Source organism: Artibeus jamaicensis, unplaced genomic scaffold (genome assembly GCF_021234435.1).
Source record: "Artibeus jamaicensis isolate MK-2021 breed Jamaican fruit bat unplaced genomic scaffold, CSHL_Jam_final scaffold_1031, whole genome shotgun sequence".
Lineage (NCBI taxonomy): Eukaryota > Metazoa > Chordata > Mammalia > Chiroptera > Phyllostomidae > Artibeus > Artibeus jamaicensis.
In genome coordinates this window covers 6,000,523-6,017,348 of record NW_026522026.1, presented here as the reverse complement: position 1 = coordinate 6,017,348, position 16,826 = coordinate 6,000,523, and the positions used below count along the sequence as shown (strand labels likewise).

The following is a 16,826-nucleotide window of genomic DNA, read 5'->3' as shown; positions in this document are numbered from 1 at the left end:
ACGCGCACAGGACTTGGCGCCTAGGGGGCGTGGCCGAGGCGGGGCGACGGAGCTCCGCCTTCCTCCACTCACCCCACCCCTCCGCTCAGGGGAGTGACTGACTCCCGCCAGGCCCTCCACGTCAATCAACCCTTCTTTCACTCCCTGTACCTTGTTATTAATCTCAATACGGATATCGCGCGGACGCCTCTTCCCCGGCCCTCGGGGGTGTGAACGTGTGTGAGAGCAAAGGCACCGAAAGCTGGCGTTTCTGTGTAGCAGCCTCGGCCCCGGCAGCAGCAAGCGCAGCAGCAACCCCCGCAGCGGCGGCAGCCTCAGCGCCAGGAGGCCAAGGCCAAGGCCAGGCTTTGCGCGGCTCTCGTAGTAGTAGCCGCGGCTCCGGCGGCTGCGGGGACGCAGCTTCCTCCGACTGTGGAATTCTTCTCGGCAGCCGCGGGACCTCTCTTGCGCGCCCAGGGTCACCGTCCCCGAAGCCCGGCAGCGCGGCCCTCATCCCCCTCCCCGCCCCCGTCCGTCTCCTTCTAGCTCCCATCAGCAGCCCTCCTCACCGCTGCCTCTGCGGTTCTTCAGGCGGCTCGGCCCGGCCCGCCCGGCCCGCCCGCCCCGCGTCCCCTCCGGCCGGTGCCTCTTTCCCCCGGCGGGCTGCCTGCATGTCTTTGCTGCCCTCAGCCCCGCCGCCACCGCCGCCACCGCCTCCCCCGCCGCCGCAGCACCAGCACCAGCCGCCCCGCCGCCGCCGCCGCCGCCGCCGCCCGGACCCCGGCGCGCTGAATGCAGGTGAGGACAGGGCGCAGGCCCTCCGGGCCCCTCTGCGCTCCCGGGAGCCCGAGCCCGGGTCCGGACCCCGCCGGCCGCGGCGGCTGCCCTTCGCGGTGGGAGGGAGCGAGGCCCGCCCGTGGGTGTTTGTGTTTGCGTCTGCGGCCGCGGCCCCGGAGGGGAAGCATCTGTGGGGGCCTGGAGCGCGCGCGCGCGCGTGTTTGTGTGTTTTCCCCTGCCGCGGGGAAATGGCTGCTGTTGCTCCTCCTGGGCCAGAAGAAGAGAATGAGGTAGAGTGTTTTCGTACCTCCGGGTAGGATCGAGAGTGATGGGAAGAGGAGCCCGTCCCCGGGGAGATGAGGTGGGAGAAGGACTACCGCCGTGTGTGTGGGCTGCGAGTTGGGACTTTGGCGGGCGGGGAGGCGGCCGTGAGGAGCCGACAGCTAGTGGGTGTGTGTCGGGTGCGGGGCTGCCCTCGTCTCCGTCGGAGGTTCCGGGGGTGGGTGTTGGGGGTGAGGGGCTTCCTCGCTCAGGGCCCGGGACTCCGGGGGTCCGCGTGTCCGGGACCCTCAAGTGGCGTGCCCCTCCCCCTTTGTGGCCGGGGCGCCGGAGCCTCTCGGCCGAGAGCGGCCGGGCGGGATCCCGGCCCGGGCGGGTGCGTGAGTGTGCCGCGCTTTCCCGGCAGCCCGGCCGGAGCGCTGCGGGTCGGGGCCGCGCCTCTGTCCTCGCGGCCGCGGCAGGAAGCGCGCCGGCCTGCGGCGCGGCCTAACCGCCTCAGCGCCCGCCCGCCCGCCTCCCGGGACGCCGGGCCAGGCGGGCCCGAGGCGCTGTCTCCGGCCCGGGCAGGTGAGGTCGGAGGCGGGACGTTCCGCTGGACGTCGCCTCCGCCGCCCGCGCGTCTCCAGAGGAGAGAGGAGGGCACGGTCCGACGTCGGAACTGCTGGCGCCCCCCAGCCCCGCCGGCGGTGGGACCTGAGGGAAAGTGAATCGGAGCAGTGAATCTCGGGGATTCGCGGGGTCCAGATCCCTTTCCATTCTTTTCTTAGGGCTACGTGGAGGGACTAGTGCACATTTTTATTTTTCATTGCAAATACTTTGTGGTTGGTAGCGTGTATGCATTTTTTTTCAAGATAAAGATTTTCTTGGAGGGGCGAGGGAAGAAAGGGAGGCTGGCCTCCGGGTCCTGTGGCGTGGGTGAGATCGGATCGATTTTGTGCATTTGAAATTGTTTTATCCTGCCTCCTAGGGGGAAAGGCGTGTACTCGCCGAGTGTAGGCCTGTGAGCAAGGGGAAGTTCCTGGAGCTGTCATCCTCCTTTAACTCCACCAACTCTTTAGCTTAGGCTCTTTAGATGGATTTGTGTGCTGGCAGTTTAGCTGAGCTGTTTGTACACATTGGAAGCACAGCACTACCTCTTGGGCGATACTACCTTATTACTTCCAGTTATCTTAATTGCCAGTCCACATAGTTGTGCACAAACAGACTTTCCCTCGGTCTTCCAAACCTACATCACGCAGCCTCTATTGTCTACTCAGAGTACTCCCGAAAAGCTATTTTGAGAGTAGTCTAAGTAAAACGCAACTCTGAAGAGAAATCTGCCAATAAGGAACGATGCATTTCAGAATTAAATATAATTGGTATTTGGCTAGTTATTTGCTGATTTCCTTTTTCTAGCACAAACACCCTCTTTCTATTTGCATCTATTTTAGCTCATCTAGCTAAAACCCTCCGGATATCATGATGTAGATTCGACCCTTGCAGGCCATGCTCTGTATAATAGCCAGAGATTGGTCCTTTCTCACAAAGAAATGTTCCATGCTGTTCACTACGAAGTGGGGGTAAGAATGAGTGGCATGGGGAGGGGGTGGTGGAGAGCTGTTTTCTGTGACCACTACTGGAAAAACAACACACAGTTGAATGGAACATCGATTTGTTTTACAGACCTCAGAACTCTGCCTGCGCCATTTTTCTTAGCTATTTCACCTTAGGCAAGGTACTTAATGTCTATAAGCCTCTGTTTTCTCATCTGCAAGAAGGATAATACACTTAGAGTAAAGTTGTCTGAGGATAGAATGAGGAAACATCTGTTTGGCATATAGTAAGTAGATGCATAGATAAATATTACTTCCTCTTTTTTGCAGACCTGATTGGGCATTGAAAAACGTAAGTACAAATATCTATTTAATTACTGAGAGCAGTATCAATGTGTCTAAGTTAAAAATCAAAGCAATAAAACATTGTCCAGTTTTTTGATATTCATAAAGTATATGTAAACAACTTTTCAAAATGTGTTTTTAGAATTCTCTATTTTTTAGAAATGACTGTCATTGAAACACCTAGTGTACTATTTTATAAAGACTGAATAGTCATACTTAATATTTTTTCATATTTTCAAATAGGCCGTTTCTCACCTTTGTTATTCTTTTTATGAGTTCTTGTTATGTAGTACTGGAAAAAAATTAAGTTATATGTATCACATACATGTTCCAAAGCAATCAAGCATTAAAAAGGATCAAAGAACTAGAATTTACTTTATATAGGTCCACAAAGTATAAGTGCCACAAAAATTTCTGTGTCATTTGTTTAGTTTATGTTGACTGGTTCTGGTAAACAAAACTTCATGGAATATTTTCCTGAGTGGAAGCAAAATATCTTCTATCAACTTTGAATAATTTTCCATTTTTATAACTCTGCATGGAGTAGTACAATAAATTGCTGTCCACTTAATTTTAATTGTGGAAAAAAACAGTGTCACGGAGTTAAAGAAAAAGGCAACACAGGTTAAATAAATGATTTGATTTTATTTATTTGCTTATTTATTTTAGTGAAGGCAAGGTGAAGAGAATATGGGAGAAGTTTTATTGGTTTAAGTTTGCTATATCTTTATTTACTAATGCCAAGTTTCCCAGTCACGCTTCATCTTATTATTATTTATATCAGCAATGTTGAGCTTTAAAAAAAATTCAGTGAAGCACTATAATTTCAACAAATTTGTGAAGGCTTTTTGGGGAGGATAATGGGGTTAACATTTTTAGAATGTAAAATGCCATGGTTTTGTTAAAAGTGAGTGCATTATGGGTATGTGTACATTTACAACAAATAAAATCTGCTATATAGTTGCATGTAAAGGAATAATTCTTACCTTAAAATTATAAATAATAATTCTTAAAGAGATTTTATTTATTTATTTTTTGAGAGAGGGGAAGGGAGGGAGAAAGAGAGGGAGAGAAACATCAATGTGTGGCTGCCTCTCACATGGCCCCAACTGGGGACCCGGCCTGCAACCCAGGCATGTGCCCTAACCCAGAATGGAACTGGCAACCCCTTGGTTCTCAGGCTGGCACTCAATCCACTGATCCACACCAGCCAGAGCTGTAAGTGATCATTTTTAATACTTTAAAAATAATAAAATAAAGTTTGCTGTTAACTAAGTGTTTGGTAGTTTTCACTAAATATTATAAACTGTAATATTTTAAAACATTTCATGCTTTTTTAATTTGGGAAAGTTGAGGAAAAATTTCTCTGAAATATGAATACAGGTGATGCTGACTAATATATTAAGATATGTGGATAGTAAAAAATTATTAACAGTGGTACTGCTTATGCTATCATTTAAATTAAAGGAATTATGTTACATCAAAATCAAAGTGGCAAATTGTTTAGATTTCAAAATGTAATGTTACTTAAATGGGCTTTTAAACAATCTTATCAAAATATCACTGATAAATGTCTTTAATTAGAGGGAATTGAAATATTTAGAGCTGTGCATGTATTACTTTGGGTAATGCTAATTAAGGTAATAAATACACTCCAGAATTTCAGCGGCTTAACACATACATGTTTACATTTTGCTCACATAACAGTCCAGTGCAGGTGTGCCTAGTTAGCAGGCTTGTGGCTTTCCTGCATGTGGCAATTGAGGGACCCAGACTCCTCATATCTTACAGCTCCACTATTCCCTAAGGCCTCTGAGCCCTGCCTATTACCCACAGATTGTTTCTTAAGAATCCCCAGACTTAAAGTGACAAACTTCAGCCCACATTTCATTGCTGAGAATTTGTCACAGAGTCTTATTTGAATGCAAGGGGAATGGAAATGTAGTCTCTAGAGAGTGGACAGCTTGGGGCTTTTGACAATGTTATACTATAGCATATATTTATGAAATTATGTCTAAAAATGAATTATAATATTTAAAAATTGCTTTCCATTTTCAAAGAATAAAATTGTGGGGAGGGAAAAGAAGAGAGTAGAGCCAAAGGAGGAAGAGGAGGGAACAGGAGCTTTCTTCTGTAAGTTTGAATGACAAGTGAATTTCAGTTATTTAAACATAGAAATAGCTGAGAGAATATAATTACAGTTGTACCTAATAACTTTTAATGAGTTTCTTCTTTACTATCCAGTTGTTGATTGCCATCATGATGTACTGGGTTCTGGCTGATGGAGTTATTTTTCTCTGTACTTTGAAATCTGTTCATTTTAAGTTTTAGTTTCTGGGGTAGAGTTTCATGGGAAATACATTTTTGAATTTTCTTTTGCTGTTGAGATAGAACATTATAATTATTACCGTACACTTGAAGAAATATCTCTTAGGGGGACCTTACTATGTCTGTTTGCTGTGTTTGTAATTCTAAAGTCATTGTAATTAAGATATGTGAGCCTTAACCCAGAAAGAACAACAAAATCATCAAGTAAACAACAAAGGCTTAATTATTAACTTGTGCTAGTGTTTTACGATGAAAATACTACAACTTTCTTAAACTGTACTAACATTGAACCTCTCATACATTAAATGCACTTTATTTCTGGATAATTTTATTTTTAATTGAATCACAGCTTATTCTTTTACTTCTTAGGATTCTTGTAAAGTGAAACCTCAGCTCTGTGGTTCACCTGTACTTAATTTTATTTTGAAGAGTTTGGTTATGAATATGGGGAATTTTATTTATATATAAATATTAATATATTTATAGTATTAGGGTTTATTTCTGGACTTTCAGTGTTATTCCACAGATCTATATGATTTTCCTTATGCCAGTAAGTACTGTCTTGACTACTGTAGCTTTATAATTGAAAAGTATGATTCCTCCAACATTTTTTTTTCAAGATTGTTTTGGCTATTTTATGTCTCTTGATATAGACAGGAAGACTTTGGAGTAGTCTGTAGTCTGGTTAACTTCTCCATGGTAAATCTTCCTAGTATTTACATTTTGAGAATTAAAAACCTTATTTGAGGGTCTATTTTCTTCCCATTATTATGCTCAATTCTAAAGAAAAGTAAAAAAGAAGTAGAAGAAATCCTTGTGAAGCTTACAGCTTGTGAATAAGGCAGGTAAAACAATTTAGTTATTTCAAAACAATAAACAAGTACAAGTCACTATAGTATAAGCTGTTTACAGACATTCTGAAAGGGAGTAACAAAATGGAATGAGTGGATCAGGGACTACATAAATAAAAGTTTTATGAGATATAATTCACTTACCATAGAAGTAGTCCATTTAAAATATATAACTCAGTAGTGATTAGTATATGCATTTGTGTAGCCATCACCACAATTTTAGAACATTTTAATCATCTGAACTGTAAATCTTGTATTAACTCTCATTTTCCCCCACCTTTACTTCTAGGCAATCACTGGTTGTTTTTTTCCCCCTGACTATATATTTACCTCTTCTGGACATTTCATGCAAATGGAATCTTAATATAATATGTGGTCTGTTATCTGGGCTTCTTTCTATTACTCTGTTTTCAGTGTTCATTCTTGTTATATACTTCATTCTTTTTATGGCTGTATAATATATACCCTTGTGTAGATATACCACATTTTATCAACTGATGGATATTTGAGTTGTTTCTACTTTTTGGCTACTGTAAATAATTTTGCAATGAACATGCATGTGTAAGTTTTTGAGTGTATAGTTTTTTTTCAGTTCTTTTTGAGGATATGCTGGATCATATGGTGCCTTGATGTTTAAACTCTTGAAGAACTTCCAGACTGTTTTCTAAAGCAGTCTCATCATTTCACATCTCCATCAACAGTGTGTATAAGGGCTCTAATTTCTCTACTTCCTTGCCAGCATTTGTTATCTGTCTTTTTGAGCATAGCTCTTCTACTGGACGTTAAGTAGCGTCACATTGTGATTTTGATTTGCTCTTCCTAATGATGCTGAGTGTCTTTTCATTTTCTTATTGGCCACATCCGTATCTTTGTTTCAGAGATGTGTATTCAGATCTTTTGACCATTTTAAAATTGTTTTTTATCTTTTCATTATTGAGTTGTAAGAGTCCTTTGTATATTAATAGATTCAAGTCCCTTATCATATATATGATTTGCAAATATTTCCCTGCATTCAGTGCTAAGTTGTATTTTCACTTTCCTTTGAAGAAGAAAAGTTTTTAATTTTGATGAAGTCTAACTTATTTTTTCTCCTGTTATTTGGGCTCTTGGTGTCATATTTGAGAAACCCTTTACGAATTTAACGTCGCAGTGATTTACCCTCCTGTTTCATCCTGTGTTTTAGAGTTTTAACTCTTACATTTAAATCTTGGATCTATTTTGAGTTAATTTCTATATGTGGTCTGATGTAGGAAGTCTAACATTATTGCTTTGCATGTGGAACCCACTTGTCCCAGTACCATTTTTTGAAGAGACTCATCTTTTCCTATAGCATTGTCTTGTCACTCTTGTCAAAATCAGTTAACCATAAATGTGAGGGTTTATTTCTGGACTTTCAGTGTTATTCCACTGATCTACATGATTTTTCTTACACCAGTAAATACTGTCTTGACTACTGTAGCTTTGTAATTGAAAAGTGTGAGCCCTCCCAACATTTTTTTCAAGATTGTTTTGGCTATTTTGGGTCTCTTGTATTTTTATATGAATTTAGAATTTGCTGGTTAATTTCTGCAAAGAAGCCAGCTGGGATTTTGATGGGAATAGTGTTGATCAATAGATCACTTTGGGAAGCATTGCCATCTTAATATTAAGTCTTCCTATTCATGTACAGGGATCTTCCCATGTATTTAGATCTTTGTTTCAACAATATTTTATAGTTTTCTTTTTTAAAAATATTTTTATTTATGTATTTTTAGAGAGAGGGGAGGGAAGGAGAAAGAGTGGGAGAGAAACATCAATGTGTGGTTGCCTCTCATGTGTCCCCTAGTGGGGACCTGGCCTGCAACCCAGGCATGTGCCCCGACTGGGAATTGAACCGGCAACCCTTTGCTTCACAGGCCTGCACTCAGTCCACTGAGCTACACCAGCCAGGGCATCAGCAATATTTTATAGTTTTCATATTGTCTTTTATAATTATTTTGTTGCATTTATTCCTAAATATTGTATTATTTTTATGCTATTGTAAATGGAATTGTTTTCTTAATTTCATTTTTGAGTTGTTCATTGTAAATGTATAAAAATATTTGTGTATAAATTTTTGTATTTTGCATCCTTACTGAACTGTTCATTAGTTCTACTGGATTTTTAGTATTTTCTGTATACCATGGATCATGTCACCTGTAAATAAATATAGTTGTACTTTTCCAATGCGGAAGCATTTTATTTCAAATTATTACCTAATTGCTCTGGCTAAAACCTCTAGTACGTTGTTGGAAGAAGTGTCAATAGCAGATATCCTTGTCATGTTTCTGATCTTGGGGGGAGTGCCTTCAGCCTTTGACTGTTAAGTATGGTGTTAACTGTGGGATTTTCATAGGTACCTCTTACCATTTTGAGAAGTTCCCTTCTCTTTCTAGTTTGTTGAGTGTTTTTTTATGAAGGGGTGTTAGGGTTGAGTTTTGATGAAAGTATGAAATATGGATTGGAAAAGTAAAGACTGTGTCCATTAATGAGTGGCAGTAATAATGCTTAACTTGCTTAGGAAAGAAAGACTAGCCTCCCTGCCCCTCTGTCTCTTTTCCCTTCTCATAATCTTCCTCCCCTCCCTACTCCTTTAATGCTCTCTAATTGTCTTCCCACTGATCCATAGAAACATATGGTGGGCCCTTAATTCTTCAGTGAAGATTTTCTGAATAATTTAGATTTCTTGAGCAATGGAGAATATTGGTTATTTTGAAAAACCCTAACAAAAATAGTGTGGACAATTTTGTTCTGATTAGTTTGATGGCTAGGTTGGAGGGGAGAATACAGGAAGCCTGGAGATTGCTAAATAAAAAATGAACTACTAATCATAGAATGTAAAAGAAAGGAACACACCTTTGTGGTATGGTTAATGAAGAATTCCATGTTTACTTTGAACCTGGCTGTCTTCTGACTTTTTTCCCAAAACATTTCAGTATTGATAGTTTTGTTTTTGTAAGTTTTCTAAAAAATATTTAATAGCTTTCTTCTTAGGAAATTTTGCTCTACAAGGCAAGGGTATGTATGTTTCACTTGACGTGGTTATTATCCTCTATTTAATTTTTGAAACTGTTTTTCCATGTGGCTACATTCTGATTAGATAAATATTTTTTAAAATTTATATTCTTGTCTTTCATGTTATAAGTGTCAGAAGTTAAATAACTTTGGGTTTAGCTACTAATGCCCTTTTAAGGTAGACTTGGAATGTGGTAATAGAATTTTGTTTTGTGTTCTCTTGTGTAGCAGGATTATTACTTTTCATTATTTTTTTGTCATTTAAAAATCTCATTCCAGATAAAATTTATTTCTAATTATTTTCAAAGAAATCAGTAGTTCACTTTGCTGTGTGACTCATTTATACTGAATAGATATGTGATGATTTGGGGTGTTCATTTACTAACAATAGAAACCAATGACACAAAATAGAAGTCATAACACTTTATCTTCCTTTTATTTGTCTTTTGCAGAGAAAACTCCTCTCTGTTAATCTTACAGTTTAGAATCTTATTTTTCTTTTCCCAGATAATTTAGATTCTCTAAAAGAGTAACAGACCAGAATTATATAATACCAGTTACAAATACTGCTAAGAGAGTAGGACTAAACTTAGTATATACCAGCTTTAATGCCTGCACAAAAACTTTATTGGAATCTTTACATGTGTATTCATTGCTTTCTGGTTTTAATGTTTATATTTAAACAAAGCAAAACCAGAAAACTGACAGGTTATGTTTTGCTGTAGATTCATATTGAGTACAGTCTTCTGCAGCATCTGTATGTAAGTTTATAAAGTAACATTGTGAATTGTGTACAGAATAACCTTGAAACACTATAAGAATTTTAATGAGTAGAAGCATATCTATCATATTAATAAATATTAAGTGTTAACTAGCTGTAAGCTAATGTAATTCAAGTTTCTGGAGACTAAAATGTTATTTAGAATATGGTCTTTTCTACCAGGATATGGAACTAATATTTATTAAACTACTGAGTACTAAGGACTGTGAAAAGCCATACTTTAAAAAGCTTTAAATATGTAATCTAAATTTGTTTTTATGAAAATTCTGTAATTTAGTGTCATTCTCATTCTGTATCTGGTTAAGAATGTGAATTTTGGATTCTTTGCTTTCTAGCTCTTGGGAGACTCATTTAACTTATCCATGCTTCTGTTTCCTCGTTTGAAATAGAGAGATAATTCTCCTTATCTTACAGGATTGTGGCGAAGATTAAATGAAATAATACCTGTAGAGTGCTTAGAATAATATGTGGCACATCCATAGTAAAAAACAAAACTAAACTAAAACTCTCCATATATGTTAGCTATTATTGTTTTTTATTATTAGGAGACATAAAGTTAAATAACAAGTTGTAAATGTTCGTAAAGTGAATATTTAAAATGGGATGTTTGACTCCAATATATTATTAACACTACTTGCAATTAGAGAGTAACCCTGGGTAAATAGCAAACAATAAAGGCCGAATATGGTGAGTAACAGAGAACATTAAAGGCTACAACATAGAGTACATACAGGTTTGTAACCTTACATGGGATGGATAAAGACAGGAGGTATAGAAGTTGATCTCACGTTTACCCTTAGGAGAAGGAAAAGGATCAATTACTGGGTTATTGCATCATCCTTTTTGCTTATATTCCAGCATCCATTAATGGTACTTTAACTTCTTTTCCTTTGTATGCATTGTCACCAAAGAAATCCATAAAAGTCCTTGGATGCTGCTTAACTTCCTTACATAAAATCTCCTATATGTTTTTGGTGTAGGGTTTTTTTTTGTCTTTTAACAATTCCATTCATTGCTGGCAAACCAAACCATAGTTTGCTGACCCCTAAATTCTTAAAACTCTAATTGATTTAATATCAATTTGCATGAATTAACTTCTTAGAATTCTAATCGATTTAATATTGATTAAAATTTATATTCTTGCTTTATAGTTGAGGAAAATGAAGCTTAGAGAGGTATATTTGTTGAAAGTCATATATATAGCAAGTAAATGTCAGAGCTCAAGTTCAGATTTAGGTTATTGGAATTCCTAAACCTGTGTACTTTCCAAGATATCCTGCTGCCTCATTGCTTTTAGGATAAAATGGAGATTTCACAGCATTATATATAAGGCTTTTCTTGATCTTGTCCTATGTACCTCTCCAGTTTTATTGTTTATTACTCCTCTCTATGCAACATACTCCCTAGCCTAGCTATCCTGAATGACTTATAGCCTAGATTATGCTTTCTTTGTGCTTACAATACTTTATATTTTATGGCCTCACTGACTTCTTTGATAATTCACCTCATGTGCTCTCTGCTGTAGGAAACCTTGCTGACACTTCCAGTCTTTGCTTTATGCTCTTTCTTTGTGCTCCCCCAGCATCTCATGCATTCCTCTTTCATAACATTTACCACACTGTCTTGTGTTTACCTGATTTATATCTCTGCTTTGCCATTAAACTGCGAGTTTTTAAGGGCAGAGATACCTCACCATTATAGCTCAGGTGTTTGATACATCCCTTACTAGGTACTGAGTGTTTGGTAAAACATATATTGTAGGCTTAATAACTATTTATTAAATAAATGAATACTCAAATGGCATTTCAGGCATTAGAAATTACATCAATAATTATGTAGTAGCAGAAATGCATGAGTCTAGATTCAAGGATGAAAGGGAAATTGAGTTAATTTCTGGTTAACTTCCAGAGCTTCAGTGGGAATGAGGCTGATAAGGCATATTGGGGAATGATTATTATGGGGTTTGAGTGCCTGTGTAAGGAATTAAAGTTACTTACTAAGTTGAACTCTAAAGCTGCGTCGTTTTAATCTAAAATTTGAGGTTCTCTTATTAATATCTAAGTTTTATGTTATGATACTGTTTTAGATGGCATTTTGTAGGGCATACTTATATGATTGTTTTGATTAATAGTTACTGTAAATGTGTCTCTAGATTGATATAATTACTGATATTACCTTTAAAGACATTGGGAACATTGAGTGATTTTTGAGTAGGCTGATAGTTTGAAAACAATTATTTAAGGTTAACTTATTTGAGGTCTGCAGAATGAGTTGAGAAGATCAGAATGGGTAGAGGGAGGCTCTTTTTTAAAGAGTCAAGTTAAACATGAAGTGATAGGTTAAGAAATAGATTTGAGTTAAATATGAAGTGATAAGTCAAGAAATAGATTTGTGTCCATTGGGATAGAAAAGAAAGCTTTTAACTGATATTGGTGATTGAATGTGAAGGAAGAGTCAGATATAACAGATATCAGAAGGAGATGATTTGGGGAAGAAAATTAGGAATTTTGTATTAGATAAATTGATTAAAATTGGAATGACTTCTATTTTTTGTAAATTTGGTCTCTGATTACTTTATGCCTGAATAACTAGAATATCCTCATGATTGATTTCCCTTATTGCTTCTAATGCATGGGTGGATATGGGTGAATGTTGGTATGAACAGTCTAGTGGTCTGGAGGACATTGTGGAGCCTTTTTAGAATAACAGTTTTGAGTGAATAAAAGAAAATAAGGTGTTATACTGAAATACTAGAATATATGAAAATAAATTTGTGATAGATTTAAGATATGTGTCTCTTTATCAATGCATTTAAATGACAAGATCAAGCAGTGAGTGTAACTACCATGATTTTGAACTAGTGATACATATAGATATATATCAGTGATATATATATATATTTGAAGTAGTGATATAGATGATATTTTGAGACATCTGTAACAACCATAATGTGATATGAAGATATAATTTGTGTTAGTGACAAAAATCACAGTTGCTATTAATATTATTAGGTCATCTAGGTCTATTTGAAAACTAAATTTTAACTAGAGGTTAGTGAAAATGGTGATATAATATTTTTCTATACAGATTTACAGATTTTCTGAGGTTTATGGATCCCAGACTTAAAATCCTTGCTTATTATATTGTCTCCTGGGTTCAATCTATTCTGTGTATTTTTGTCATAGTACTCTGCTTTGTAGATGGTAATTTTCTAGATGTCTGTTTTTGGAAAAAATATGTGTTCTTTGTAAAAAAAATAAAATGATACTGAAGAGCATAATTTTCTGGTTGTCATCAAGACTGCTAGTAGTGGTATAGTACCATTATCTGTTTCTGGGCAGTATGTATGTACTGATAGAACTATTTACATAAACACACATAAATAGAATCATACTGTTTGCTCTTTTTTAATTGCTTTTTATTTAACAATATATTATGGCCATTTTTAAAATCAGTAGACATACTTCATGCTTTAGCCCTGGCCAAGGTGGTTCAGTTGGAATGTCATCCTGCAAACTGGAAGCTTACAGGTTCGATTCCCCATCCGGGCACATGCCTGGATCCCAGTTTCAGCCTGTGGTTGAGGTGTGTATAAGAGGCAACTGATCAGTTTCTTTCTCACATTGGTGTTTGCCTCATTCTTTCTCTACCTCCTCCTCTCTCTAAAATCAGTAAGCATTTTCTCAGGTGAGGATTAAAAGATACTTTTATTTAATTATTTATGTGTTTCAGGTGTACAGCTTTGTAATATGTCATTGTGTTCACTACTCCAAGTCAGTCTCCTTCCTAAAAATTTTACAGCATTGGAATTGATATATATCACATAGCACAAAATTCCCCATTTTAAAGCATTTTTGTTCTATTGTGAACACTGTAACTATCAAATTATAGAATATTTCTGTCACCCTCAAAAGGTACCTCGTACCTGTGAGGTAGCAATTTCAGTTTACCCATCCTGCCATCTGTTGGCAACCACCAATACACTTTTTGTCTCTGTGGATTTGCCTGTTCTAGGCATTTCATGTAAGTGGAATCATACAATATGTGACCTTTTGTGCCTGGCTTCTTTCACTTACTGCAGTGTTTCCCAGTTATTCCATGTTGTAGCATATAGCACTACCTCATTCCTTTTTGTGGTTGAATAATACACTATTGTGTGAATATACCATATTTTGTTCACTTAATGTCAGCTGATGGATATTTGAGTTGTTTTTATTATTTTGGCTATTATAAATAATTCTGCTATAAACATTCATGAGCAAGTTATTGTGTGAACCTATGTTTTCATTTCTTGGTTATATAAGTAGGAATTACTTGGTTAAGTGGTAATTCTGTATTTAACTTTTTGAGGAATTGACATACTTTCCACAGCAGCTACATCATTTTACATTTGCACACAATATGCTTTTTAATGCTAAATTGTAATTCATTTTAATGTGATATAATTCAGTGCTTTATTGATTGGCAATAGATTTCCTTCGATTTGTCAATTATCAACACTAATGCACATATACCTTAGCACACTTTTTTTAAAAAGATTTATTTATATATTTTAACGATTTTATTTATTTATTTTTAGAGGAGAAGGGAAGGAGAGAGGGAGAGAAATATCAATGTATGGTTGCCTCTCATGTGTCCCCTGCTGGGAACTGGCCTGCAACCCAGGCATGTGCCCTGACTGGGAATTAAACCTACCACCCCTTGGTTCGCAGTCCGGGCTCAATCGACTAAGCTATGCCAGACAGGGCTCCTTAGCACACTTTTTTAAAGGATAAACTCTAGAAGTAGACTTGCTGGGTTAAAATGATTGCACATTTAAAATTTTGATACATCTTGACAGGTTGCCCTTTAGAAGTATTGTGTAAAATTATATTCCCACCAATTTCATAGTAGATGTCTATTCCTGAAACTCTTACATTAATCTTTACCATTCTGATAATAAAGAAATACGTATTTAAATTCATGATTATTTTATTAATAGTGGAGTTATATTTTCCACATTTTTTGAGCACTGTATTCTCTTGTGATATACCTCATCATGACCTTTACCCCCAGTTCTTCTCTTGGGATGTTTACATTTCTTTTATTGATATGTAAGAGCTGTTCATATTTTAGAAACATTGCCTTATTGTCTACTGTAAATATTATGGAGACTTTTTGCTTTAGTTTCCTCTTTACATACTGGCTTTGTGACTTCTTTCTTATAAACGTTAAAATTTTTTTATATTGTTTAATCTGTCACTCTTTTTCTTTAGGTCTTAGAAAAATTTTCTGCCCTCCACCATTATGAGGTGATTATTCTGCATTTTCTTCTAGCAATGTCTAAAATTAAGTTTGTACTGGTATAGGAAAAGAAGCTTTGATTTTGTGGTTGTACTTACCCATGTTCAAATTCCATTCCAGTCACTTATTAGCTGTGAGTTATTGGATATTTCATAATTTCTGTGTACTTCAACTTTCTCATCAGTAAAATGGCAATTGATAATATGTAGTTTATAATTTTAGTGAAATGCAATGTGATAATGCATGCAAGTAATCTAGTACAGTATCTGGACACAGTAGGGCATTCAGTGCATGGTTTCTTCTCTCTTCTAGTCATAAACTCTCCCATGCTTCGGCCAACTTAAATTCTGATTCAGAAGATAAGGGAAGGGAAGGTTTCAAGAAATGGAGGGTATACTCAGTTTCAGAACCAGAGAAGCCATACAGACTGAAAAGAGGATTGAAAATTGATTTAGTAATTTGACGTCATGTATATTTCATGAGAACATTTTCATTATTATTTTAATAGGATAAGAACTAAATAAAGTAATAACATACAGGAAGAATAATATGTACATATGCAACATGTATCAATCAATATTTATAGTGTCTTTGAGAAATAGTTGTTACTGTTTTCTTTTTTCTCTCATTGTTAAAATGCTTTTAAGAGGATAGGGTTAGCAATAGTAACATATATAGTATATTTATATTTTGTGTATAAATTGTGCACAAACTTATGTCATTTTTGCTATTACTAGCTATGAATTATAGTACTAGCACGTTTTACAGTTAATCATCAACCTAGTCAAGAACTGCTCCAATGGAATTTTATTCTCTGTAGCTCTTTTATGGAATTAACACACACATCCCTCTAAGAAATTACAGCTTTTTGTAAGCACTGTTACATATATTTTGTGGAAAGCAATTTTAAATACATTTGAGAAAGAAATGGGAAGTGCATAAATGTTTATAATATAATAGTCATTGCTTATATTTTTCTTATCTTAGACTCCAAAGTTTTAGGACAGGGAACACAGTTCTAACAATGAAAAATAATGGATTTTTGATAAATGCTAACAAAGCATTACATTTCTTTTTCTCTTTTTGTAAAACAACCTCAAAATAAAGTTTTAAAAATTGTTAATGAGAAATGTTTGTTTAGCTCTTAATTCACATGGAGAAATAAAAACACGGACTATGTGCCACTTGATTTTAGAAAATCATATCAAACTCTGTTTCTTGACTCTGGTAACTGTTGTTCCTAGTATGTTGTAAGTATACTGTCCTCATTTTGTCAGCCTTAAAACAAGAAGGAAATTCTGAATTGATTAGCTAGGAGGAAGGTAATGAGTTTAAGTAACAAAACAGGACATTTGTTCCTCTATGACATTTGATGAATTTGTCAAGTTGGCATTTTGACTGTAGGATTGAAATTCAGAAGAGTTTTTTTATTTAGTTTGCTTTGTTGCTTTTGCAGAGTATCTATCTGCCAGGAAAAAAATAGGAATTCACGTTAAAGGCTCTGCTACCTTTGTGGGAAATGATGAACAATACTCTTCCTTCTGCTGACGAAATCTAGGTATCTGTATTTTACAATGGCTGGTTTTTGCTTTCACATGGGGCCAAAGTATCCTTTTCCTGGAACCAAACTTGATTCAA

General features: G+C 37.3%; 1 protein-coding gene across 5 annotated transcripts in view; it reads left to right on the top strand.

The window, feature by feature from the left end:
- The first annotated feature begins 408 nt into the window (after window positions 1–408).
- CNOT6L (CCR4-NOT transcription complex subunit 6 like) overlaps window positions 409–16,826 on the top strand; it is a 91,765-nt gene continuing 75,347 nt past the window's right edge. Inside the window, exon 1 of one of the 5 annotated variants that reach the window (XM_037147064.2) lies at window positions 409–777. Coding sequence is in view for 3 of the 5 variants with exons in the window: in XM_037147061.2 (XP_037002956.2) it covers window positions 1,042–1,046 (5 nt within the window). In the remaining 2 variants the exon portion in view is untranslated. Of the gene's footprint in view, window positions 778–910; window positions 1,118–15,174; window positions 15,197–16,635; window positions 16,747–16,826 lie in introns of those variants that run through there. The other 4 variants (XM_037147061.2, XM_037147060.2, XM_037147062.2 and 1 more) reach the window with 4 other exon arrangements.